We start from the raw sequence: 26,906 nt of genomic DNA on the forward strand, positions 1-26,906 counted from the left end.
AAGACACGAAAATGGACCATGGATCGCTCACATGCCAAAGTGTAACGACAATAAAGCGCTGTGTTTGTATATGTGTATGCGTGTGTGAGTAACAGTTATGCAGAGAAGCCCAAATGAATAGAACACAGCATGCAAATGAACTGCGCGCGTGTGTGTGTGTGGTGTATGTGCCCGTAAGTGGTAGTTAGCATAAAAATTTATGCAAAAGGTGTGAACGCTTCGTTTGCCATTTTTATGTGCTTTATTTACACACACGTACCGTTACATTATTTTTTTCTGTTGTTTTTATATTTGTTTTTTTTTTCTAGTGTTTTATGTGTGTGTTGGTGTTGCACTTACTGCCGCAACTGCATTACAACTGCTACGTGACATTTGTATGCATGGGCATTAGCATAGGCATTTGCATGTATATGTATGTGTGTGTGTGTGTGTGTGAGCTGGTGCTATGTGAAGTGGCAATACTAATCCGTGATCCTGCCACTGGTCAGGCGATTACGCCATACTTCAAAAAGTTTGGAACTTCGCAATACACACGCACACACACACACACTTTGCGCAATGCAACGATTTTTTATTTGTTTTGCATATTTTCAATTTTTTCTTATTTTTTTTTTGGTTTGTGTTGTTCATAAGTGCCTACGGCACTTCAGAGGAGCCTCTATGGCAACAAAAAAAATTTAACTTTTTTTGCAACAACAATAAAAAGCCTCTAGGCAGCATACTTACAACATCCCACCACCGTTACGGCGGTGTCATTCAGTCATCATTCCCGTTATTTCTTGCTATACAAAATTAGTCATATTTACCTACAAGGGTTAAGGTATAAATGATATAAGCTCTCCGGCTTTATTGGGGATTTTCAGCGTTAGCCATCACTTTGGCATTCCAATTGCGTACATTTGCACACATACCTACATGCATACATACACACAAACATAGATGAGCTTCAGTTTGCAAATTTTGCAAAAAAAAGTTCTACTCATCCAGCACTTGTACGTTGTCGGACCACACTCGCCTAAGGCCACTACTTTTTACTTGTTCGTCAAATGTAAAACAAAGCTAACTGTACACCTGCCACACGTTCGTTCGGTTGATAGGAAAGCGAATTCTCCTATTGTGTGTACTTTTTTTTTGTTTTGGTGTGTGTATGTATGTGTGCGGGTTATTGTTTGGCGAAAGGGCAAAGTGACGCAGCGACAGCGTTTGTTGGGATAACTTTAAGTGCAAGAAAAAACTTTCCAAACGAAGCAATTTATATGCTGACGAATAGTTGTGAAACTCGCAGCAACATTAAAATTCACACGTGCACTTGTACACACACACACACACGCATACACCTACAAATTGGTAATTGCATAAGCGCCGGCACGCAGGCACTATCCACGCATTATTCATATGCAAAATCATAAACTTTCTTCATTATAATCTTTTTTCAGCGATTTTTAGCGTAAATAGACTGATTTTTGCGGGGTTTATGTAAGGTAAGGGGTGAATATTTTATTTATATTGGGTGCAAAATATAGGGTGTTGTAACCGGTTGGTTTTTTGAATCGATTCACCAATTATTTCTCCTCTATGCTCAAGCTACCTTTTCCTCTCAAAAATCTTTACTTGTTAAAACAACAAAAAATTTTTAGGTAGAGGCTATGTGAATACTTTATTGTACTAGCATAAAAGCTTGCTTTATATTTCCATTTGATTTTGTCAGTGAAATAAATATATGCCAGTTTGTTCAATTCGCCGCTTTGCTATTCTTAATGCTTTAATTATACTCTCCTGTGTAAAAAATATCTACCAGAATTCCAACACTTTATTATCTATATAATATGATTTTGACATTTTCCAAGAATTGGCTAATATTCAAATTCTGGGACTGTACTGTAGGCATTCCCTTCTTGCCGAATGAATTGTTCCGAGTACCAGAAAGTATTAGAAGCAAATCTGCTACCCTATATACGCAGTCATCGGCAAAAATATTTCTCTTTTCAACAAGACAACGCATAATCCGTACGAGCAGTTCAAAGAAAACGTGGCTTCAACGTAAAAATATCAATCTCTTGGAATAGTTGGTCATTTTAATTGATGTAAGTGCTATCGAGAACATCTGGGGATGTCTGGTAAGAGAGGTTTAAGAGGATTCTCGTCAATTTTATATGATCTCTGAACTGAAAACCGCTTTTTTGGATACATTGGCTACATTAATCCCAGATTAAGATTATTAAGATTCTTTACCCAACCTTTAAGTTAAGATGTGCTGTTTATTTTACTAAATGTTTACTAAAATGTTAAATTCTAAAACTTTATTTAAAAGGTAATTATTCAGAATAAGGGTATTATATTCAGACTTTTAATAATTAATTAGATAACGCTACTTCGTCACACTCAGAATTACTTATATAAAAATCAATCAGTTACTTAAGAAATTTATTTAATTTTTAAGAATTTATTACGAACTTTTCTTTAATTTTGAACTACGAGGGTAACAAAGTTTTCACCACGAAAAATTATAAAAATAAATTTAAAATATCAAACCTTCACCGAATAATAGTTTATATATTGATAAAAAATTATATATTACTATTTAACGCTCTCACGAAAGTAAGAAATGAATAAACTCATAAGCATCAACACTTTAATTATGCAATAATCATAAATAAACTTTTAAAGCTTAAAGTTTTTTGTCAAACTTTCTGAAAATATATGTAAAATTACTAAAATATGTATGAAGGTAAAAAGTGTCACGTACGTAATGTCACGTGAGTAATAAATTTTTTTTTTTGTCTTAGCCAAACCATGCTCAGTTGTTTTAGAAGCAAGCATGAATTAGGAAGCTCCATTATTAACCTTTATAAAAAGAAATTTTCCTGGATAAAAATCTCCTACAATTCGCTTACTTTCGCATTTTTTCTTACGGCTCTGAAAGCGATTTCCATTTTTGTCACGTGCGTAAGTCAATTTTGATTGTCTGGAACTTGGGTACCCATTGCGCAATTTTCCAATAATAATACTTTTTGGAAAGAACTCATCACATACAATGCAGCGATCCTAAAATATATGACTTTTTCCCATTATATTTCTATTTTTACAACATTCAAACGCAATTAAACGTGTACAAATGTCGCGTGCGTAACCATGGAAACACCCATATATGCATAAATTATCAGTATGATGAGCTGAGTCGCTTTAGACATGTCTGTCTGTCTGTATAAAGTCAAACTAATCCCACAGTTTTTGAGATATCGAGCAGAAATTTTGCACCCGCCCTTTTCTCACCAAGAAGCTGGTATCGGACCACTATACCATATAGCTGCCATACAAACTGAAAGCTCGAAATCAATATTTTTATTTTGGAGGGTATGACAGCTTCGGTGTTGGAAAAATTTTATTTTTTCGAGGGTAGAGTCTTCAAACGATACCGTCATTTGCAGACGAGATGCACAATTCATCCTATTCAGACTTTTAATAATGCACCACTCTGGAATCCTCTCCCGCCTGTGTTACGCACTAAACTCTTAATTTTTTCTTCTATAGCTTTTTATTTTTAAGGAGAGGCTTTAACCTGTTGGCTCTACCTCTAAAACTTTTCTTCCTTCAAAAACCATCTCTCGCTCTTTCTCCACTTATAAAAATAAATTTTCTAAGATTTACCAGGTCTCCCGAGCTCCTTTCTCTAACCTGATAGAACTCCGTGTTCACAGGATTTTTTAATCCTCTTTTTCATCTTTTTAACGTAATGTTACCCCATAAGCATCAACACTTTAATTATGCAATAATCATAAATAAACTTTTAAAGTAGCTATATTACCTAATTTAAAGATAAACCAATATCTAAATAATTATTCATTAGACTCACCCTTTATTTTGCTCTTACAAATGTTCGCTTGGTTTAGTTCCATGCTGAGTACATTCATCCAGAGAACACAAATGAATTGTTCTCTGACTCATCTATTTAAACTCCTGCTGCTCACGCTCTCGCTGCCAACTTATGAATGCTGCGCTAAGCTGCGCAGTCCTCTGCTCACCGAATCTCTATGTTTCCTGTGCGCAGCAGATATTTTATATTTTACACGGTATTTTGTCATCTTCTTAGGCTGTAAACGAAAACGAGCACAAGCAAATACACTTTACTTCCGAAATTTACACTTATTAATACTTTTAGAAATAAATTAACTAAAGTCTTTTCACAACCGCTGCGGAATTTACTAAAAATTCCAACCGAAGCTGATGCCACTCAACACGAAACTGATATAATGCGGTTTCCTTCAGAAAGCTTTTTGAGAAAAGCTCATTCCAGTTAACTGGAAACTGGCATTAAGTGAGGTGTTACCTTTTCGTAGATAAATTGCGGACGAAAATATGCAACAAATAATTCGGGAAGATGGATTACACTAATTAAAATGGGGAAATATTTGAGCTTTTTCCACAAGTGTATTTCTCAAGTTACAAGGAAATATATTTAAACAAGTAAGTAAGGGCAAAGTTCGAGTGTAATCCAACATTTTATGCTCTTGCAACTTACAAAGATCAGAGACCGGGAAATTTCTTTCCGATTTTAATTATTTTTGCCAATACCACATACTATTAACCAGCCACATACTTTTCCCTGGGTTCTATAAAGTACCTCACATATAGAACCATAACCTATCATATGGAGTAAAGTCAGCCGGATGTTCGAAAATCGTAGTTATCAGCCTCCCATACCAAGTCAAGTTTTCACCGAATTTTAATTATTTTAAGCACAAAGATACACTGTTATGAGTAAAACACGCTCTCCCGTTTTCATTGAGATAACTCACGTACTGGTCGATATATACGGTAAAAAGCCATTCGGAAGTTCGATAATCTTTATATTAGGTATATGGGGTCTCAGGGAAGTATGAACTCGATTCAATCCATTTTTGACACATAGAGATACTATTATCACAAAAACATTCTCTCTGCATTTAAATTATATATCTCAAAGATTGAGCAATATTTTCTCTCAAAAATTATCTATTGAAGAAAAAATAAATCTAAATCATTAAAATTTGTTTTTATTTTAAATTTTATAAAATCATATAATTTTTTAATGAATCTAATAATAACTTAAGTTCTAGTGCACCTACATATGTACATATTTTGAAGCACCCTTTATAGCTACGTAAGTACTGCTAAAATTTTACATACATAAATTACATTTTTTATCTGCTTATCACAATACTTTTCCAATATTTTTTTGGTTCTCTTCACAAAATATGTAAATATAGATAAAAAATAGACTTTCAAAAATTAAGTAAATTGAAAAATAAAAATTTCAATTTGTACGGAAATGGAAAAAGTTTTTCAATTTTTTTAGACTTGCTTCCCCTCTTGTATGCCACACATGCTCATGTGAACCCAACAAAAATTAGTATATATGTGTGTAGTATATAAGATACATATGTGTAAAGGCTTGTGGATGCACATATGCGTATGTATGTATAGTTGTAGGAAATGTCCATTTGTGTTACATTTTAATTTATATTTCTTACATTTTATTTTGTGTGAAATCGCATTTGATGGCGACTCAGTCGCAAAGCTCAATTTTTCAGCCAAAGTTTTGGTGTTTCGTGCTTCACCTGTTAAGCCTTTTAGTGCATTCGTGCTTGTATATAAATATAAATTTTTATATATTTACACTACGCGCCACTTAAATAGCTCACGTTATATTCTCTACTAATATTTTGAAATTATATTATTTTTCTGTAAAAAGGAGTGTATAGTAAGTTAAATTTGTTTACTCTTGCAACATGTTGCTACAGAATTTAACAGTTTTTCAATAAGAAATTGCGGCACAGGTCATAAATTTTACATCCAGCACGGCGCAGCTAACATTTAGGTGAAATCACATATCCCCGGAGCAGCATACAACTCAACAACCCAACTTTGTTTCGAATACACCATCTTATTTCTTATGCTAAGCCATGAATCGAAGTCGTAGAGCCACCACTGCTAGTTGGTGAAGAAGAAATATTGGCCATAGATTAAAGAAAGCAAAGCGCCTGGATTAGATGGCACACCAAACAGAGCCTTAAATATGACTTTGAAACCGAAACTATTCGCAAAAATGTACAATACGTGTTAAAAATAACGAATATCCCTGATCCTCGTGGAAAGTCCAACTACTGGTTCTACTTTCTAAACCAAAAAAGGCTCCGGAGCAACCTTCATCATATCGACCTCTGTGCGTGTTAGTGTAAAGTGTTTGGAAAATAGTAAGAAACCGCTTGGAATAAACGATCTAGAAAGCCGGCGCATCACTAGAAAGACAATACGGCCTTATGAGAAAGAGGCCCACCATTGATGCACTCGACAATGCGTCACTGCGAAATGCGCAGTAAGTGGCAAGCGACGGAAAGCAAAGTGGGTAAACATAATCAAGGCTCTCTATGACATACCCGCTCCTCAATATCTGATGAGAACTGTCATGAGTTATTTTAAAAACTATTGTATGGAATCTAATGTATGATGGGGTACTGAAGAAACACCAACTAAAAGCCGTCAAATTAATTGCATACATAAATGACCTTACTTTGGTAACACCTAGATAACATCCAGAGCAAACGCAATGAGGGCATAAACGGTCTGCGCGAGAACCATTGAGTCAATGAGTTTAGAACTGGCTGAGCAAAAGACAGAGGTATTGCAGGTAAAGCAAATAAAATCCTATCAAGAATGATGACAAATAAAGACTGCGTGCGTCCCAGCAGGCGATTTTTACTCGTAAAAGTAATGAGATCAATTGTATTATATGCGGCTGCAATATGGATCCAGATGCTAGGCATCAAAGCATATGCCAGACAAATAAACACAGTGCACAGGCTGTCGGCACTAAGAATTATCAGTGCTTTCCGAACAATATTAAGTGGCATACAAGTTATCAGAGCCGTCTATAGGAGCCAAAAGAGAAGACAGAGTCGAAAGCTTAACAATATGGCAGCAGCGGTGACAAACCTCACTCAAATGATGGTGGACCCACAGACTGATTCTGGACATCAATTCGTGGATAGACAGAGGACATGGCGACTTAGATTTACATCTAATCCAAATGCTAAGTGGAAATAGGTGCTTCAGAAGCTACTTGTACAGATTCCAGCACGACATTAGTTCTTTTATCGTCCTCGCTTTTTAAATACAAGGGAACAACTTAAAACTACACTCGGTGGTAGTTTTATGGTGGAAAATTTTACAACACTCATGAGTCAGTTCACTGAGAACTGGAAAGCTGTCAGCGAAAGGACAGCCTTAGTCATGACAAAACTGAGACATATAGAGTAGAATAGGTGTCCGTCAGTCCGCGACATAGAGCAGGCTTAAATATCTTATCACTCCGCGAAGTAATATTTAGTACGGTGGTTCCGTGTGAAAGTCCCGGTTTAGCGGATTAGTGCTTCCCAATACTTAGAAAAGAAAAAAATATCACCGGATCTACTTGAGCATAATGTCGATAATATGTAAAATATACCAATAACCTCAACTCCCATATAAGATATAATGATTTTTTATGCCGAATATGTCGATCAGTGTATGAGTGGAAAAATATTCTCTAGTATACCTGTGCAAAGTCAAAGGTTAATGCAATAAGCCTAGACCTTTGTCTAACTTCTATAAGGTATATATTGCTGAATTTTCACCTGACATTAAAACGTGTGATTTTTATATGGAACCAAATAGGCAAACTTTCATGAAAATTGATAATTGTTTGTAGCGAACAAGTGTTTTTGATTGGTAAAAATTACTCAAAGAGGATAGAAAACGTGTTGAGGAAGAACGGCCATCACCATCAACTTAAGTTCAACACGTCAATAAAATAAAGGAAATGGTGCCTGGGAATTGAAGATTAAAAGTCAGGGATCTTACTGGTATCGTGAGAATATCTGAAGGATCAGAAACAACATTTTGAAAGATCATTTGGGCCTAAGAAATGTGAAACCAATCGTCGTTCCGAAGTCACCCAATTTTTTCGAAAACCAGCTGTGCTTTAACGTCAGCGAAAGAATACTTTCTGACAGCCACGATATCATTAAACGTTTAATTATTACTGGCGATGGGTCAGGGATCTACACTTACGACCCACAAACAGGCGAACAACCGGCCGAATATCGTGGCAAAGGTGAGCCGAAGCCGAAAACCCCACATCATGCAGATGAAAAATCAAGGTTATGTTGACAGTTTTCTTTGATTGCAGAGGTTTGTTTAGTTCGGCCAAACTGTCAACAAGAAATGCCATTTGAGTGTTATGCGTCGTTTGCGCGGAGCTATTCGTAAAAAGAGTCCGGAATTATGACAACTCTTGGGTTTTGCATCACAATGATGTACTGTCACATACTGCATTAACTCTTTGTGAATTTTTCGCCAATTTCCAACCAATATCGCTGCGGAAAAATCACATTCGCCTGATTTAGCACCGTGTGACTTCTGGCTATTGAGCTAACTCAACCGATTGCTTCGGAGAAACCGTTTTAAGTCAATCATTAAATGTCTTGAAGGCTTCCCGGAAATTGACTTTAAAAACTGATTCGTGGTTTGAAAAAAACGTTGGCATAAGTGTATTGGGGTCAAGGATGATTACTTTTATGGTGACGACATAGATATTGAAGAATAATTTAAGAATTTTAAAATAAAGAACAAAGTCTTATTAGTATTTATTCATAGTAATAGTATAACACAACAGCAGAGTATAAGATACTATTCAATTGACGCGGAGTATATATGCGTTATGTTTATATATTCACATATTTAATACCTAGTCCAAAATACATACACACCATATAATTGGTTTATATTCAATAGCTTTATATTTTTACGATTTTTTATTTCCATTCGCCTTGCAGAAAATCAATTTAAACGCTTTGCTGGGCCATAAAACACACTGTAAGCGTGTTTTTGTTACAGAGCGAGTGATATTTTCACATCATTTTTCGAATGCGTTCGACTGTATGAACAATTTCTAGTTAAAAATGGCAGAAAAAATGTCAAATAACCATTTAAATAAATACACAAGCACATGAGCAATCGCATAAAAAGCCGCAAAACTTTGAAAAGCGCTAACATAAATTTACACATTGTCAGTTCGTTAGAGTTGTTATTATTTAACCGACAAAAATATTCAATTTAGTTATTTTTTCTTTCAAATATTGCGTTCATTTTCCACATTTTTTTTTTGAGCGCACTTTATCAAGGCTTTTGGGAATTGCTTTCATTGTAATACTTCAAATAATATTTGTGTGCTAACTCGGTGTAAGCTATGACAAAATTCTATGCAAAAACAGCAAAAATAAATTAAAATAGTATGCAAAAAAATGGGAATAAATTTATGAAATACTAAATATTTTACACGTGCATGCTTTTGCGAGCAATGTTGCTCTCCGCTACGAAAAATGCGTACGATTTTATAAAATATTCCTATAACTTTTTCTGCGGACACTCGATATGGCAGAATTTGACTGTGGATAAAGATGCTTGGAATACTATAAACGACAGGTTCTTACAGACTATTAAGATTTGGAAAAACATGCGTTTGCTGACTAAAAGCGGATCGTAACTCAAAAACTACAAAGTTACCTTAAACTTAATTGTTATTAGAGTAAATTATACTCTGTTACTCTGTTATTAGAAAGATACGCATTCAAAGTTTCATTTCACGTAGGTTGTCTTTCATATTTTGAGATTTGGCCACCCTAGTGGGACAATCTAGCAACTCACAACTTTACCGTAAAGTTTGACATATTTAATGTTATACATGCTCAGAACATTTTGACATACGACCGCTATTTAGGTTGTTTACAGTTACTTAAAATATTCATTTCGTACAAAAATTTTAATTAAATTGCAAAATTTCTCGCTCAGCAACAGTGCATCGATGAACTTATGTAATTAAAATTTTGACAATGAAGCTTTATCGACGGCCAATAGATGGTCCATTCAATTCAATGGAGGTTGTAGATAACTCAGGAAGATCGTCCAAAACCAGTTGTTATTACGGAAACTCGTGACGTAACCTATCAGGAGATTGATTTATAGTGGGACCAGCATACATTCAATATTGAATGAATATTTGATTGCAGAAAAATGTTTTCCCTGTTGGATACCATACAATTTGACGAACGCTCAAAAAAGGTTCGTGACGATTGGCCAAGAGAAGTATTAAAATGCGGGCTTGAAATCGGACACCTCTAAGAAATGTAGACGTTTAAATTTTTTTTTTATGTAGAGTTTAAATAAAGGGATCTCTTCACCCCTTCTGTTTCAGAAACAGGCGATATTTCTCATTTGAGTCCGTTCAGTCTACCTTGGACGGATGCGGTTGAAATAACACGACAATAAAAGTGAATTCATTAAGAATTTGTTAATTTATCATTATACGATTTATATAGAAAAAATCAATCTTATTGAAGAACCTTCATGGTCGAGCACGATGTCCCAGCCGAAATGATCAGAGAATCAATAAATCATATAGAGGCCTGTATTATTAAAATTTTGTTTCTTTCTCATTCCAAATAAAATTCTTTATACTCTGCAAATTTGGCTTTTGTTGAGCTTTTTTATGATTTTATTAAGTAATAATAAATTAATAATAGAGATTTTTTAATGTTGAAGAATGAGTTTGATAATACGGAGGAATGGTTCGTTTACTGCAAAATTTGTTCAATATATTTTAAGAACTAGGATCTAAATTACCTCCTTGGGAGAGAAGACATGTAAATTTATTTTCACCTTCTCTTATAGATTTTATTCCAAAATTAAAATTTTAAAACCTGTTGATCTAGCAAACACCTCTAAGAAATGTAGACGAAATTTTTTTATGATTTAACTTCAATTTTGTATTTCTCATTTGAAGGTCTGGACCCGAAAGGTAGGTGAGTAGTGTGGCTGTATGTCGACGCTCCCTCGACCGTTAGTTCCGATTTCAACGCCGCTTGGCTATCCGCATATATAAATATAACCCTTGTTGTAAGCACAATACTTGTCGGAACAACAAGACTTTCTTTTATTGATGTGATCTCCACTTAAAAAACACTTTAGTGGTCTGGTAAACGCAAGACGAATTTGGTAACTAATTTTGGTGAAAAGACACCACAATCATGGATTATCTAGGATCCATCCCTACGATGCCTCAAGCATCCGGTGACTTTCCCACTCTTTTCTGACTGCCAGTTGCTTATAGAACAAGTCTGTTGGCAGACAAGTAAGACAAAGTTTAAAAGTTTAGTACCTGACTTGGTGTATGCTTTCTATACGCTGTACGGCGTATTTCTTTTCCATTATTGGCCACCATGCCTATATACCATATGTCATATCGGTCTAACAACTACAGTGCAGAGACAATGAGGTATCAGAGACGTTAATCTCCGTTTGGAATCCACCATCCTTTTGCAAGAGTAAATTATAGTAGCTGCTTTTTTGCATCTAAGTATGATTTACACCAAAGCTTCCCATCTAAAATTTGTTCTAAGTAGCTTCCTTTATCTCTAATCGTTAGTCTGGCACCTTTAATACCTCTTTGATCAGATCTGCATATTGTTGAAACTGAGAGGTTGAGAGGTCCAGAGATCTAACAAAGTATCTAGGCGGTATTCTTTAACCTCCAGAGATTTTTCGAGCTCTGCTGCCGCTGAACTTTGTGCTGTTTCTATGGATTTACCTTTAGAATTCGCATGCTGTGAAACAGCAAGTTTTTCTGCGTTTAATTTGTTTCTTATATGTGTTTCTATAACACACTCCACCGTTTTTAAGAGAAATGAGGAGAAACTAATTGGTATGAAATCTTTGTATACCGTATAAAACTGTCTCCCTAATGAAGGAATATAGTTTAATTGCTGCGCCTCTCTTAAGAATGATGAGCCGGGAAGAAACCGCCTGGTTCCGGAGATTTGAAGGGTTTGAAACTATTATCGCCCAATATACAAGTAGATTGCTTTCTGACACTTTATCAACAGAAATGGAAAATATCCCTTTCCCACTGTCTTACGTATATTCAACTCCATGGTTTTCCAAGTTAGCTAGGAAGTGGGTATCCATTGGTAGGTTTGATAAGACTCTTTACTGGATACTGTCCAGCTACGTTTGCCATTATTATTGTTATTATTGTATGTAGAGACGCTTCCGCCGAATTCTCGATATCATTGAAAAATATTTTCAAGAATTTTTTTTTGCCTTGCTAACTTTTTTTATACACTTTAGAAGGTGTAATAATAGGTGTAATGATATCCTCGCCTTGGGATAAGTTAGCTAAATGAAACTGATTTCAGCAACTTTTCTGTAATTTTTAAAGTTCGGCAGACTACAAAGGAGTCCTTTGTCTTCTCCAATTACGGTGTTTTTGACAAGCCACCCATAATGCTTGCTTGCAAGATTCCGTGAATCGTTTAATGACAGAATTTAGAACGTCCTTGTTTTTGGGTTGAAATGGCGGAGTCCTAGGAATACGTTTTGTCAGCTCTTGCATGTGCACCTGCCAGTTCGTTTTCCTATGATTCCTGAAGTTGCTGACTCTATTCAAACTTTCTTCAATTAGATATGCAATGTATCGTTGATGCGTAAAGAGCGTTCTTCAAGAACTATCCAATAGATCACTTTATTTACCAGTTCTTCTGACACAAGCGTGATATCTAACATTGGTCTACCTAGCATTCCTATATAATTATTTTTCCTCACCTGAGTGAAAGAGATTTTAATTAATTTTTCAAAATCAAACAAAATGGTGGTTAGGGATTTCCATTGTTCCGAACATAAGCAATTCATTGGTGATTTAGCTCTTTTGGCATGGTGACCAAATAATACTTCATTCTCCGTTGATCAACATAAATTTTGCATTTTTAAACTATTGCACACACTCACACATACACATACAAACATTTGTTCATTAAACGCATTGTTTGAGTCCATTCAAATGTTAATAGAACAAGTTTTTCTCCGCCGCTTTTCGGTTTTTGTCCTTTCGCCGATAACTTAATATGCAAATGGAGTGAACATGGGCGAAAATTGCATTTGTATGTGTAACTGACTGTCAGAATGCAGCACAATTGCTCAGCATGCGCTTTGTGTGTGTGTGTGTGTGTGACAATTAATGCGTGTGTGCATGTATGGGTGAGTATTTCTGCATGCCATCGAAAGCTGAAGGCAAAAGTTGATGGGAAAAAAGCTGCAACCAAGAGCTATTGCATACATTTTTGGAGGGTAAAGTGTGTTGTACGCGCGCCGCCCGCCGATAAATATAATAAATTGTAATAAATATGCGAGCGTGTGTGTGAAAAAATAGCGCACAATGCAACGCTGCAAGCTATTTCATTTTATTTTTAATTTTCAATTTTTTTTTCTGCAAATTTTTTATTGCTTCGCTGCAAATAAACGCCACTTAAAAATGTCCACGCAATTTTGAATTTCTCTCCGTTAACTTTGTGCAGAAAGCGTGCGCGCCGCGCCGCTAGTGCATGCCAGCGCCGTGTGACTATGGTGTCCGGCGCAATCGCCGTGTTCATCTATTATTGTAAATTTATTTCAATTTGTGTTTGCTGGAAATTTATGTGAAATTTTATGCCAATTTTCGATGTGCCTTCACCCACAACACCACAGAGTGTGGGACAGAATTTTCGTAATTTTTTTTGTTGCCGCTGTTGTTATTGTTTATTCAGTTGTAGTTTTGCCAACATGTTCCGTGAATATTTCATATATTATTCTTTATAGGTTTTCTGGCTTTTGTATATAAATATATACATTCATATAAATATATATATATACATATATGTATATGAGTGCACATGCATAAATCAATTCCCCTCCGGTGATGATTTTTATTGAATTTTTCAAATTGTCAATTTGGTGTAAGCACTGTAGCGTAATTGACAATCGAATTGCAACTTCACACAGTTCTTTTGCATTTGGGCATTATTTAATATAATTTATGGTTGTTTAACAAACTAATACATATGAAAATTTTTTCAACATTTTATACAACTTTTTAATCAGTTATATTAGAGACTTTAAAATTTTTGACTACACTCAAGAGAATAGAGAAAACTTCCAATTGTCTCCACCAAATGTATGCAATTCGACCTTGAGCTACTTCGAAAACACCGTAGGTACATTCAAAGGATGAACTATAAGCTATACCGTCTGTTTAGCTTATACATTGACGTAATACTGCTCCTTTATTTTAGTCTTCATTACAAGCATACCAACGCTTAATCCAACTTTCTGTACACTTGTTATAAGCATTGGCTTAGTTGGCCTTCCTACCTTCACTGCCTTTAGCGATTTTTTTTTTCGGTTGCGGCTCATTTTTGGAGCGACTTTCGCTAGATTGTTGAGCAGTATCGATGTCATATTCATAAACCTTATAACCCATCATAAAAGTAAATGTATTTTCCGTTACGCTATCAAGCAACCCGTTTGGGACCTGGACGACAATTTTGCACAAAGAATCAGCTATATTTTTTGTTGAGTTCAGATCCTTTATTATCTTTCTGATGCTAGCACTATGATTTTCAAGCCTGGTTTCTTCACATTTTGCAATGCTACCATCATTAACCTTTTATATAGGAGTTTACATATACATACATATACTCGTACTATATGTAGCTATAGAGAGGGTAAATACACTTAGAATCTGTTAAACTCCAACTCAAACCACATAACAGGTAAATTGTAAAGTCTCCGACACGACACATGGCTGTAGTACATAGCTGTACTAACCGTAATCCTAACCTTCAAAAGGCGTGTATATAAATTTTATAGCTTTCGGATCATTAGTTAGTGAATTATACCACTTTGAATGAAGCAACTATTGTTACTGCGAAAAAAATGGATTAGAAGGAATTTCGTGAGTTGATAAAACATTGCTTTTTGAAGGCAAAAAATATAGTTGAACAAAAAACTTGTCGTGATGACGAGTTTCTGGCCACTGTCCTAAGAAATTCAAAGATCGAGAACTGGTATGCTAAGTGTAGACGTGATGAAATGCGCACCGAAGAACATGAACGCAGTGGCTGCCCATAAGAGATAGTTATCGCCGAAAATATCAAAATACTTCACAAAATAATTTTGGATGACAGTAAAATGAAGTTGTTCGAGATCGCAGGCACACTAAAGATATCAACTGAAAGTATATAGTACTTCATATCATTCACAAATATTTGAGTATGAGAAAGCTCTGTGTAAAGTGGGTGCCGCGCGAGCTCATTTTTGACGAAAAACAACGGCGAGTTGCTGATTCAAAGCAATGTTTGGAAATGTTCAAGCGTAATAAAGCCGAGTTTTTGCATTGATATGTGACAATAGATGAAGCATGGCTCCATAATTTCACCCTTAAGTCCAATTGATGGTCGTTCGAATTGATTGCACACGATGAACCCGCTCTAAAGCGTGGATAAACGCAACAGTCGGCAGGCAAAGTTACGGAGTCTGCATTTTGGGATGGGCATGGAATAAATTTTTTTGGCTACTTTGAAAAAAAAGGACCATCAACAGCCTCGATTGCATATCGATATTGTTACTTTTGAAGGCCGAACTCGCCGAAAAATGGCCGTATTTGAAGTACGATGGAAAAAATCCATGAATTGAGCTGCGATTTGTTTCCGCATCCACGTGTTTTCCAAATCTGGCCTTCAGCGTCTATTTTCTATTCTCAAAGTTCAAAAGGACACTAGGTGGGAAGAATTCTCGCCGAATGAAGATGTGATCGCCGCAATTGAAGACTACTTCAAACAAAGAACAAATCGAGGTCGCTTTAATCAGTTATCACCTTTGAAGTGAACTATGTTGACTGAAAAAAACGAGTTTTGCCAAAGCAATATATTTTACTATGGTAGACCGAGAACTTTTCAACTGACGTGTTACTACTCCATACTGCAGTATATATGTTCCCAGGATTCAGAACATTTAGAGTTTGCCTCAAAAATTCAGTGAGTGAGTCGTCCTGTAAGCTGTAAATAGTTTCTACAGTGCAAATTAACCCTAAATCTTATGCGAAGATCACCTATATCACCTGAATATTTATTTTACCTAAGTCAACCAATGTTTTCAAAGCGGTGCGACATCGCATTGCTGCATGCCTAGTCGGTAAGACTCGTTTTTGGTAATATCAGCACTACACTGTCAGCGAATTTCGGTTTTAAATGAACTCTAAACCACATTGTTCTCTCTCGCTAAGAATTATATTATAAAAGTACATACTTGAGAAAGAGACCCGAGACTTGTATCCATCTTTATCAAATATTATCATAGTTTCTACTATGGTATTATAATGTCTTTTTCTGAACGAGGGAGTAAGTGATATAAAGATCTTTCCATATACATAGTATAGTCTCATTAAAGAAGGAGATTGTATATGAAGCTTTCCGAAATTTCATCCATATCTGGTTCAAATACCTCATTGGCTTGACTATTAACGAATTTGAAAAAGAATAGAAATTTACTTGTCATAATAATCTGATTACTGGTTTTATATATATTATATGATTATTATGGTTAGAATATGAAAGTCACAATTAAACGAACATAAAACATATGATCTTAAAACAGTTAAAATTTGTTAAAAAAAACTTGTCAATATTTTTGTAAAAATATTCTTTTTACGGCAAACTAACTATAGACTGTTGGTACTGGACACCCACATTTATATGCTTTCGTCCGCCGACTCACTTTGAGCTTTTGACTCGCTATAACCCATTTGTGGGTGTTACCAGACTGTTGCCACGAATTAGTGAATAATTATTTTGGTACAATATCATCTTTCGAACTTTCTTTCACTTGTGTGTTCGAACTCTCTTCTAAAAGTAACACATCGCTCGAATACACATCAATCAGTTCATCTGTTTGGAAAAAAGAAATTTATAGCAATTAAATAGTTATTTGGCAACGCCATATATACTTCTGGCTTGGACAGCCCAGTCTTCCCAGTTATCGGTAGAATTTTCTAACAGATTCGATATAGACCAATCCTCTTCGTTAAGGTGGACACTACTATTCTCTACACATGCTGGTCCACTACTTGTCGGCGATGTTGGTATATCAAACGTGCCACCAATTGCTGCTTCCTCAATGGCTGCTTCAGGCGTTTCGCGAATAACACGAGAAGGCCCTTGTGGTGCCGCTAAGGTTGACTCAATTATGCTTGAATCCAAGCAAGTGCACGACACTTGTTGCGAACGTACTTCACCGCTCTCTGCTTGAGCAGCCTACAAATCGTCATTCATATGAATTTAATAGATTTTCATGTTCTCAATCTACTAACCTCTGTAGCCCAGCCTCTTCGTGGCTCCCGCTCTGATAGTGGAAAAGGCCAGTAAGCAGATTCATTTGATTTCAGATTTTCAGATTCAGGTGGATTAATGGGTTTGGCAGGTTTCCGAAAAATGGGATCTTTTGGTGCGCGATTCGGAGACGGTTGTACAGAAGAAGTCGTTGGCATTACAATGGCTTGGTGTTGCTCAGTTAAAATGTACTGTCTTTTTTCAACTGACTGGCTTTCTTCTGCATTACTTAAAGAACCCGCAAAGCCTTCGGCAATTCTGCGCATATGGCGAGAATTATTAAATGCTTCCACAATTTCCAAATTTGTGTTTTGATCGAATGATTCTGTCTGAAGCATATCTTCCTCTCCTTCAGTATCTTCCGCATCTGTGTTCTCTGCCATATCCTGCATACCACTTTCATTGGTTTTATTCTGAGGAATCGTGGTTTGTGTTTCATCTTTTAGGGTATCATCGTCGCTTGAGCTTGAGTGGGATGAATTTTCGTTCTTGCTTCCAGAACTAGTCGTTGTGCTGCTACCAGACGATTCAGTTCCTGATGAAGTATCTTCATTACTTGTCTTGCTGCTTCTTGCCTTTTCTCCGCTTTCAGTGCTGTGCCTACGATCGGAGTCGTTAATAGCCTGATTGTCGTCTTTTTTGTCAGTTTCGTTGTCCTTTGTGGTTTCTTCCGCAACCTTAATGCTTGCAGCTTTGCTAATTGTCGTTTTTACGGATGAATTCGAATCACTTGATGTTTCATCACTTTCACTGTCCGAGTAGTGCAGATCAAAAGCACCACTGTCACTACGCCCAGGTTGCATTATACTACTATTATAGGTAGATCCAAATGTCTCTGTATTAATTCTATCTTCAGGTTTATTCTCCCCCGATATGTTGAAGCGCAATGACTGGTTTTCTTTATCTCTGGCTTCGTGCTTTTCACTTTCTGTATTCTGTAATGATGTCTCTCTAGTATGCTCTTTGTGAGTTGTTACACCTCCTTCACTCCCTTTTCTGCTTTCGGAACCTAAATCAGGGGAACAATGCTTGCTAGCCATGTCGAGAGATTTTTCTACAGTCGGTGTGTGTGTGTCAAACTCGTTTCGTGCAATCACACTGTGGGCGCTAGAGGGTCTTAGTTTCCTCTCACTACTTGAAGTTTTGATCTCTTCATTTTCGCTATCCGTTTCATCGTCGGAAGAGCTAGAGTCTATGCCAGTTAAATCAATGATTTCTAGGCTGGAATCCGTAGAATTTGTTTGGCGTGGACTTTCTTTGCATTTTGTCTCATATTCACTAGCAAGACTTACATAATCTGAAGATCTCTTCTGAAGTGTGCGTTTCTTTCGGTCTTGCTTTAATTTATACTTCTTCTTTGTATTTCCGTCAGATGTACTTGATGTGTATGAAAGATCTACATCCTTTATATTATATATGTCAGTTTCAGTACTCAATTTTCCATAGGTAGAGAAGTCGTCGTCTGTATTAATGTTAGCATCCGTCTCATATTCCACAATGCGAATAGAGCCACTTCTGTTATCTCCACTGCGCCCCTGTTTGTGTTGGCATTCCTTTCTAGTGTTCCTGTCTTTCCGTTTAGCGATTTGTTCTGCTTCTTGTTTTGAAGTCTCCTCGTCAATTGAACCTGACATAAGATAATATGATTTACGGGTATAAAATGGTAATATTTTGTAATTACTTGAACTGGTTAGGCTCCGCATACGTGGAAAAGCTTGATTTTGGCTTTCCGAAACACTTCCTTTACTAATGTTCAACGTTTCTTGGAAAGGATGTGAAATTATTTCGCGATTTGTTATCTGACTTAATGATACGGCAGGTACAGATATTACGTTATTCTCATTACCACTATTCTCTGGTCGTCTCATGGTCAATCTTTCACTCTTGTAGAAAGATGATGATGACGGTGGTGTTAATAATGAGACTTCTCTTTTCTTGCGCTTCTTTAAAGATTGTTTACGTTTTGCGCTACCCTTACTTTGTAAGCCATCTTCATCCTTAATCGACTTATCAGTGCTTTCTGTAGTCGGCGGAGAAGATGTGGACTTATTAGGCAGCTAAACACGAAGAATACAATTAAGCTGGTGCATTATTTTAATTGGAAAAGCACCTACCTTTGACCTCCTTTTCATTCTACTGGCTTTTTTGCGATTCTTCTAAAATTTTAAAAAGATTATTACGCCATTAAATTAATATTGTTCCTGTACACATGAAATCGACTTACAGGGGTGTCTTCATAGTCGGTGTCTGCATGTTCCTCGGTAACTCTCTTGTGTTCAGGCGCACTCTTGACAGGCGTAACTTCTGTATGCGACAAACCATCCAAGGATTGCGAAATATCACCATCGTAGGCTGACTCGAATGACTGTAGTGTGAAACGATGTAATCATTACTTTCCGGAAACGTTTAATGAAAGAATAATTATACCGTTCTTTTTCCTATGGTGGCAGTTAAAGTTTCTTTAGTCCTTGATTGATTGGTAACCTCGGTGTTATTGCTGGCGGAACTTTCAGTGCTTGGTCGCCTAAATGCAGTGTCAGGTACTGCTACTGAACTTCTTGGTTCATTTGGAACCTCGGTAGCCTTGCTTCCGGAACTTTCAGTGCTTGGTTGCTTACTTGGAGTATCAGGTACTGTGACTGCACTTCTTGGTTCATTCTGAACCTCGGTAGCCTTACTTCCGGAACTTTCAGTGCTTGGTTGCCTACTTGGAGTATCAGGTATATTTTGTTCACTTTTCATTTGATTTTGCACCTCGCTACCATTGTTTTCCGATTCTTCCGTATTTGATTGGTTGGCAACTTCGGCATCTGCAAATATATTTGCTGAAGCTTGGGATCCTTTCACTAATTACATAATCACCTACCGATAATAATTTGTGATGCCTTCATTGCACGTTCAAATGCTTTGTCAAAGAGATACGAAAATGGTGAACACATTCGTTTGCTGTGTATCATAAAAGCCAATAAAAGATTTGGTCTATGTTCATTATTCAAAAAGCCAATCCATTCTTCGGACTGTGTTCCACAGTCGAATGTTGCGCCTGACTGAAGTGGATATAAATACATTTCAATATCTTCTTTTTTAATTCTTGGCACTTTAGACTCTTTCAGTGTGACTTTAAGCTCATTAAAAACTATTTCATAACCTTCAGTAAATTTGGCATTTTGTGGTAAAAAGCAGCCTATCGATAGTACCATTTCGCCATCTGGAACAAGATTTGCGATACTATCCTGAAGGACTTGAAGTGAACAAAATTTTGAAATATTTAGACAATCGCCCACAAAGCTAGTGATATTTTTGGTGATTCCCAAAATGTGACGAATTGTTATTCTTATATCAACCGGTCGTCTTAGCCTACCAATCCAAACAATGTTGGAATTCAAATTACCGAACTGAGTATACAAATTATTTATAACCTCTCTGCGAGCGCGTATTTCCTGCATGGATGGAATCCCGTCCAATTGCGTGGTCACATATTTGTGTGCCAATAGTATGGAGTTCTGTCTCTCCGCTGTGTCATGCATCGTACCAACCCCACACTCAGGATCAGAATATCTGCGCGTAATTTGTCGTTTCATATCTCGGGAATTAGTTGATACCAGTCTATCCAATGACACGCACGGTATTCGTTGAATTGGTGTGGGCGGTACAGATCTTTGCAGTGCCAATCCATTGAAATTTGGAGGCTGGTTTTGTACATCAATATTTTCGTTTCTCGAATTCTTCTCGTCATGCTCAGTATTCTGAGTACAGCGCTCGTCTTTAGTTGTGCTTATTTGCTGTCTTGAAGCAGTCTGTGTAGTCTGCGTATCGGAAATAACATTTGCACTTTTTGCCTTCCTCATACACTCAATTTCCTGCCAAATCGCTAACTCGACAGTTTCTGACGAACTGCCACTGTTTCGTCTAGCCGAAAAGTTGGGCTTAAATTGCCATACATGGTCTTTCTTGAGCATGTTTAGTCTATGCAGAGCGGGCTCCGATGTTGAAGGACGCATATCCAGACTCGCATCACTGTGTAAATCTACATTAGCAAATGTGAACTTGCATTCTTTATCTATTTCGTTGATGTTTTCACGTAAATTTCGCACGTCCCATGGACCTTCTGAAGAATCGGAAGATAACGTTGTTACGCCGTCTGGAAGAATGTCAGAGAGAGTTTCTCTTTTACTGTTAGTATGAGTATTTGAGATGTCGACTACATCCGAAACCATTATTGATTGCTTTACGTTTTCGTCCAAATCAGAATTGGATTCAAGGCTTAGTTCACCTAGAATCCTATCAATATTAACCTCAACTTCAACCGGCAATCGGTTAGAAACAGCTTGTGTATTGTTGCTGGTTTCAGCGGTATTCAAATAATCCAACGGTTGTTCTTCTACTTGCCTTTGTGGTTCCCATTGCGAATATTGTTCGTTTGTCGGCAGCTCCGTCGCGTCAGTCAGTATGGCTTGTATCTTAACTTCAATACCAATAGTTTGGGTTGCAGCCTGTTTTGACACGGGTTCCGACATTGCTACGCGACACAAAGAAAATAAGGTATCAACTTCAAAACCAGTGGTTTGGACCGAAGTATGTGTGGCCAGTGGCGCCAACATAGTCAACTGACATAATATTGCTAATGTATTGACTTCACCACCGTCAGTTTCAATCACAACTGGATCGCGCACTAACGGTGGCGGATCGTACTGCGTTGCAGCATTTACTTGTTCCGGGACGTCGCATAACGTGGACTGCGTCTTTGTACTAATCGGCTGAGTTTGCGTTGCTGCTGTAAGTTTGCTGGATTCTGGTATTTGATTTTCAGAATCATCCGTACCCACCGCTACGTCGGTTTTAATTGGAATGTCTGCATCGTGCGTACCCACTGCTACATTGGACGGAGTTGTTTGAAGATCAGACTGCGTTGCCGTACTGGTCATTTCAACCCTGCTTTGCGTAGTTTGTGGCGCTTGTGCGGTCGTGAGCACTGTTTGCCTGGTTGTCTTAGATACACCAGTTGTTTGACTATTCCCGGCTGTATGCTGTGCGGTTTGGCCGCTAGAAGTGTTTCTTCTGGGTAGGATTGCCCTACAGTAAAAACGCTGTCCTGGGCTGTCTAATACTTGAACCAATTCAAACCAACGTACATCGGTCTCAGCTGATCTCGAAGTCGTTGCGGCAGATATATCAGGGCGAATTGTACACAGAGGTCTTTGCGGGCACTTAGCGATATGTATGGGTAAATTATGTGTTCCCGTCTTTCCCAACACTTGTTTTTCATACTGTACTGCAATCCTTATAAGTTCTCTGAGACTGCAGGATGCAGCGTCTCTATGCAATGGTATTATATGATACCAATTCATAGCAGTTTGTACGCCAGCTGATCTTAGTAAGCGAGACGTTAGCGACTGCGGTTGGTATAGAGGTTGCCGATTAATTCTTGCGGCAACCTCTTGTGATATCGTTAAGGCTTGACGCCGAGATTTTATTCGAGGCAATAAGGCCTTAACTATATCAACAAAGGACATTTTTTGAGCTGTTTTAGTTTCTTTGGCTTTCGGTAACGATGTGTTTGGTAAACTGTCGTCAATATCTGCTCTTTTCGTCACCACAGCAACCAACTGTGTTTCCTTGAACTCCGCCGATTTTGAAGGCGATTTGCTGTCACTTCTTGCTTTTGATACATCTTTCGGAACGGATGATGTTTTGGACTCAGTAGATTTATGAGCCGTGCGTTCCGATAACTTGCTGTCCGTTTTTGCTACTGATCTTTCAGTTTGGGTTTTGCATTTTGTTTCATGAGTTTCTGTTGAAACTAAAGTGTCTTGCGAACCATCTTTTTTACCCTTTGTTACGATCGAAGTTTTCGATTGCTTAGTCTCCGTAGTAATCAATGATTCTTGAGGCGTCTTTTCGTGTTCATGTAGACTTTTTAATTTCGTTGGAATAGCAGATAGTTTAGATTTCTTTCCGTCACGTTTTGTAACTTTAGTACGTATATCCGTTGAAACCGATGATTTTTGAGCTGGATTGCTGTCTTTTTCTACACGATGTTCTTCTGAAATTTGTACACTTGCTTGTTCGGTAGAATCTTTAGATTTGGTGGCATGCCTTTTTTTACTTTTGGCCTTCTTTCTTTTTTTCATTGAAGCTTTAAACTTAGTTTCTTCAGTTTTTGATTTTTGAGGCGAATTACTTTCCTTCTTCACACTTTTTGTTTCTAAAATGCCTTCTTTCGTTTGTTTGGTAGAAACACTAGGTTTGTTGTCGCCACTTGTTGCTATGTTGGAGTCAGTGTTTGGCTTTTTTGGTTGATTGGTGTTCTTTTTTCTGGCAGAAGTTTCAGGATAATTTCCAGGTTTTTTTGCCTCTGGTATAACATCTTGCGTTGACCAACTTTCAACTGAATGTTTGGCATATTCCCTTGATCCACTTGCACTTTGCGCCCGTTCTCTAGAAGCAGACAGTTTCTTTTTCTTGAACGACTTAAGCGGACTGCGCGGACGCCAAAAGTGATAATGATATGGGCTAGCTCGTCTCTTTCGGTGCGGTTCTTCTTTCTTCGGTTGAGTCGGTTCTTCTACAACCACGCAATCTGAGTCATTTGTTGAGTCACTTGATATACAAACGGGCGACAACTCACCGCCCGCAATATGCTTTTCCTTTGGAGCAGCTGATGGCTGGTTAGAACTACCAACGGCTTCAGGTGGAATTTCTTTAACTTTTACTACATCAGGTACCGGTAATGATTCTTCAGTTGCAATAAATTCTACAGGAGTTGACATACCAGTCGAGAGCGCCAAACTTTCAATTGTATCAGAAGGTGAATATGGCTGCAAATGTTCACCCGATTCAATTATAAGTTGCTCATCTGGAGACTCCAGTGACGGTGTCGATGTTGTACGTTGTCTTGTGCGTTGTGGCGAGGCTGTACTTGGTGATGATAATTCCTGCAAGTGAGGGCGAGTTCGTCTCATTTTAATTGTCCAATTTTTCTTTTCGCAATTTTTTTTAAAAAAGTCTATGTGGGTGTCCGAAATTATTGTCGGTTTGTACTCGTACAAAGTAAATTTCGTTTTGTGAATATTTAGTAAACTGTTACTTCCAACTTTTTTACTTTGGCGTTCTTTAACACTATAGTAGACACTCGAGGAAAATAATATAACTGTAAAGGTCACGATGGCATGGAAGGTATTCTTCGTAAGGCAATATTAGTAAAGCTTGTCAGATATCAAGTGAAATACATTTGGAGGTGAGCAGTTTTTAAATGAGATGCTCCAGAGATTTATTTTCATTCCATTCTTCTTACATGGGAAAAGTGGTGTACTAAATAACTAAAATACTGCTCTTAGAATCATATGTTTCAATGCGGATGTAGAGTGGGTCTTATGCTGGCAATATATTTATTAATATATTGAGAGATAGATAGTCTTACGAGTGTTTTCATTTTTAAGCATGATTTGAAGAAAAACATTATAATATTAATTACATTTTAGAAATTGGTCTAAAAATTTTCTAGTTATCAATTTTATTAGACGTTATTGACGTGAAGTCAATGATCAATGTTTATAAACCAGCGGTAGCGATTCTTATTCACAGTAACGTGCCGGTCTTGATCATCACAGAAGAAATACAGCCCAATGACGCCGCCGGCCCATAAACAGCACCAAACCGTAATTTTATCAAACAGGACGATTATGACGACCATAAATTGGACGAAGCGCTCTTAAAGTTGAGGCTACCGACTTCAAATTTCCCTAGTTAATTTTTATAATTTATATTTGTGGTTGAATCGCATATCTTTCCATGATGAAATGACAAACCTCACTGAAGAGAAATGTCAAAAGAGCGTGAAAAAGTAAGGCGTCATTTGGTGTCCCTTTCGGTCTACTTTTGTAGCGTCCCTAAAAAAAACACTTTATTTTTAGGTTAAAGATACCGTCAATTATACGAATTAGAATTAGAACAGGAGGGTTCAGCTAATCGGAAGTCATAAATTTGTGTTTAACAAAGCGAAGGCACTGCAGTCCACTGCTACCAATGTTCGTGTGTTCACAAAAGGGTTAAATATTTTACATTTTACCTATTACCTTTCTCATGCTTTTCAAATATATACTTTTGCTTTGCTTATTCTGTATTCTGTATTTTTTACTTCGCACTTCTTCGCAAGAAACAACAGTTATTTGATATTTAGAACATAGTTATATAAAAACAACATATGGACCTACTTGGCGAGCGAAATTTGTGATAACCTCAAGACACGAAGAGAACATATGACAGAAACAAAAAAAGTTGTTGTTTTGCTCATTTGCTAGCTTGAATAGCTATTTTATTTAAAATATATTAAACATAGAAAATTTTTATTATAAATTTATATTTTTTCCATAAGCTATCAGCTGTTTGCTTAATAGATAATTTATGGATGGCGTCTTTAAGCTTAATAAATTTATACTTTTGAATAATTATTATTGCGTCTTAGTTATTTTTGTAGAAACTTTAAAATACAATGTTTTCTAAAACATTTTTAATTTTAGAATTACAATTATTTTTAATTTTTGTTTTTAATTAAAATTTTTTTCACAATTTCTTTTATAAAATACTTTTTGTGATTCCTTGTAGCGCTCGTTTTAGCATTTCCAATAAGTTATTGGATATACTTGCACCATATTTTGGTATTTTTTACTCAAATACCTTTAGGATCAATAGTCTCAAGGGACAGTCAATACAAAATTATTTAAAAACACACAAATTTTAAAATGATACAGACAATGGACTGCAGTCTACACATAAGTTAAATTTAAATTTAACACATAAAACAGATGGAAACTGGCATACGTTTAAACCGATCATAGCGTGAAGCCGCTATAGCCCAGACGGATCTGCTGAAGGTCATATTCGCTGAGCTCTCCAGCGGCACGTTCCTCCTTAGGTGTCGTTTGGATGACGAAATTGGGTAGGTCCATCCAAACGCTGGTTTGTAAAATAAACAGTTTCTCGAGTGCACGCTTCGATGTCGAAGGATTAACATCATCGTAATCGGCATAGTCATGAACGACATCATCGGCATAGCCACTTTCGTAATTACCATTATCGTTGTAATTGAATGAAACACCCTCGTCACATAGTAGATCTTGTGGTATGGGACAAAAACCGAATTGTTGCTTCAACATCTCTTCATTTTCAGCCATAAGTGATGGCTCGTCCGAGTATTCGTCTTCAGATTGTGGCGATATATGCATGTAGTCATGCAGTGGTGGTAATTGATCGTCGCCAGTTATGACATTGAGTTCATTTAATACCGAATTGTTTTCTGCATTTTGCATTCTGCGATTGCGATTGAACGTGGAGATGGCTGTAAATTCGTTGTTGTCATATCGGTCGTCCGAGTCGCTATTATTGTTGGATTCATCATCGGATGCGCACTTGTAAGCCCATGGATTGCCTTGTGTTTCGGTTTCCCAGGTTGTTTCGTTTTCCCAGGGTCTTCTAATATTTCGCAATCTCGGGTTTTCGGGCATATCGTTGTGAGTGTTGCGTCTCGTTCCTGCAATAACGGCTGTGAGTCGTTGGAGCATGATGCCGCTGCTCATGCGTTGTCTTGAACGTGGCGGCGAAGCAGTGTTGGGCGATATCGAGTCCGGCATGTCAAGG

At 37.0% G+C, this 26,906-nt stretch overlaps 1 protein-coding gene across 1 annotated transcript; it reads right to left on the reverse strand.

Moving 5' to 3' along the window:
* Positions 1-16,428: 16,428 nt before the first annotated feature.
* Positions 16,429-24,345, reverse strand: LOC126756462 (uncharacterized). The gene is made up of 8 exons (XM_050469527.1): positions 20,137-24,345; positions 19,698-20,080; positions 19,495-19,635; positions 19,385-19,426; positions 18,952-19,327; positions 17,252-18,897; positions 16,889-17,195; positions 16,429-16,829 (listed from the first exon to the last, which is right to left on the reverse strand). Exons 1-8 carry the CDS (start codon positions 24,230-24,232, stop codon positions 16,729-16,731), a joined length of 7,092 nt encoding a protein of 2,363 aa, XP_050325484.1. The 5' UTR covers positions 24,233-24,345; the 3' UTR covers positions 16,429-16,728.
* Between the last annotated feature and the right edge of the window lie 2,561 nt (positions 24,346-26,906).

This window comes from Bactrocera neohumeralis, chromosome 4, assembly GCF_024586455.1.
Source record: "Bactrocera neohumeralis isolate Rockhampton chromosome 4, APGP_CSIRO_Bneo_wtdbg2-racon-allhic-juicebox.fasta_v2, whole genome shotgun sequence".
Taxonomy (NCBI): Eukaryota; Metazoa; Arthropoda; class Insecta; order Diptera; family Tephritidae; genus Bactrocera; species Bactrocera neohumeralis.

What these genes read in the sequence shown, in the direction of transcription:
- LOC126756462 (XM_050469527.1), bottom strand. Translation starts at nt 24,232, where the DNA reads ATGAGACGAACTCGCCCTCACTTGCAGGAATTATCATCACCAAGTACA. An exon ending in CCGACTATGAAGACACCCCT is followed by an intron (nt 19,427 to 19,494) that starts GTAAGTCGATTT and finishes TTAAAATTTTAG; the next exon opens with AAGAATCGCAAAAAAGCCAG. An exon ending in GCGGAGCCTAACCAGTTCAA is followed by an intron (nt 18,898 to 18,951) that starts GTAATTACAAAA and finishes ATCTTATGTCAG; the next exon opens with GTTCAATTGACGAGGAGACT.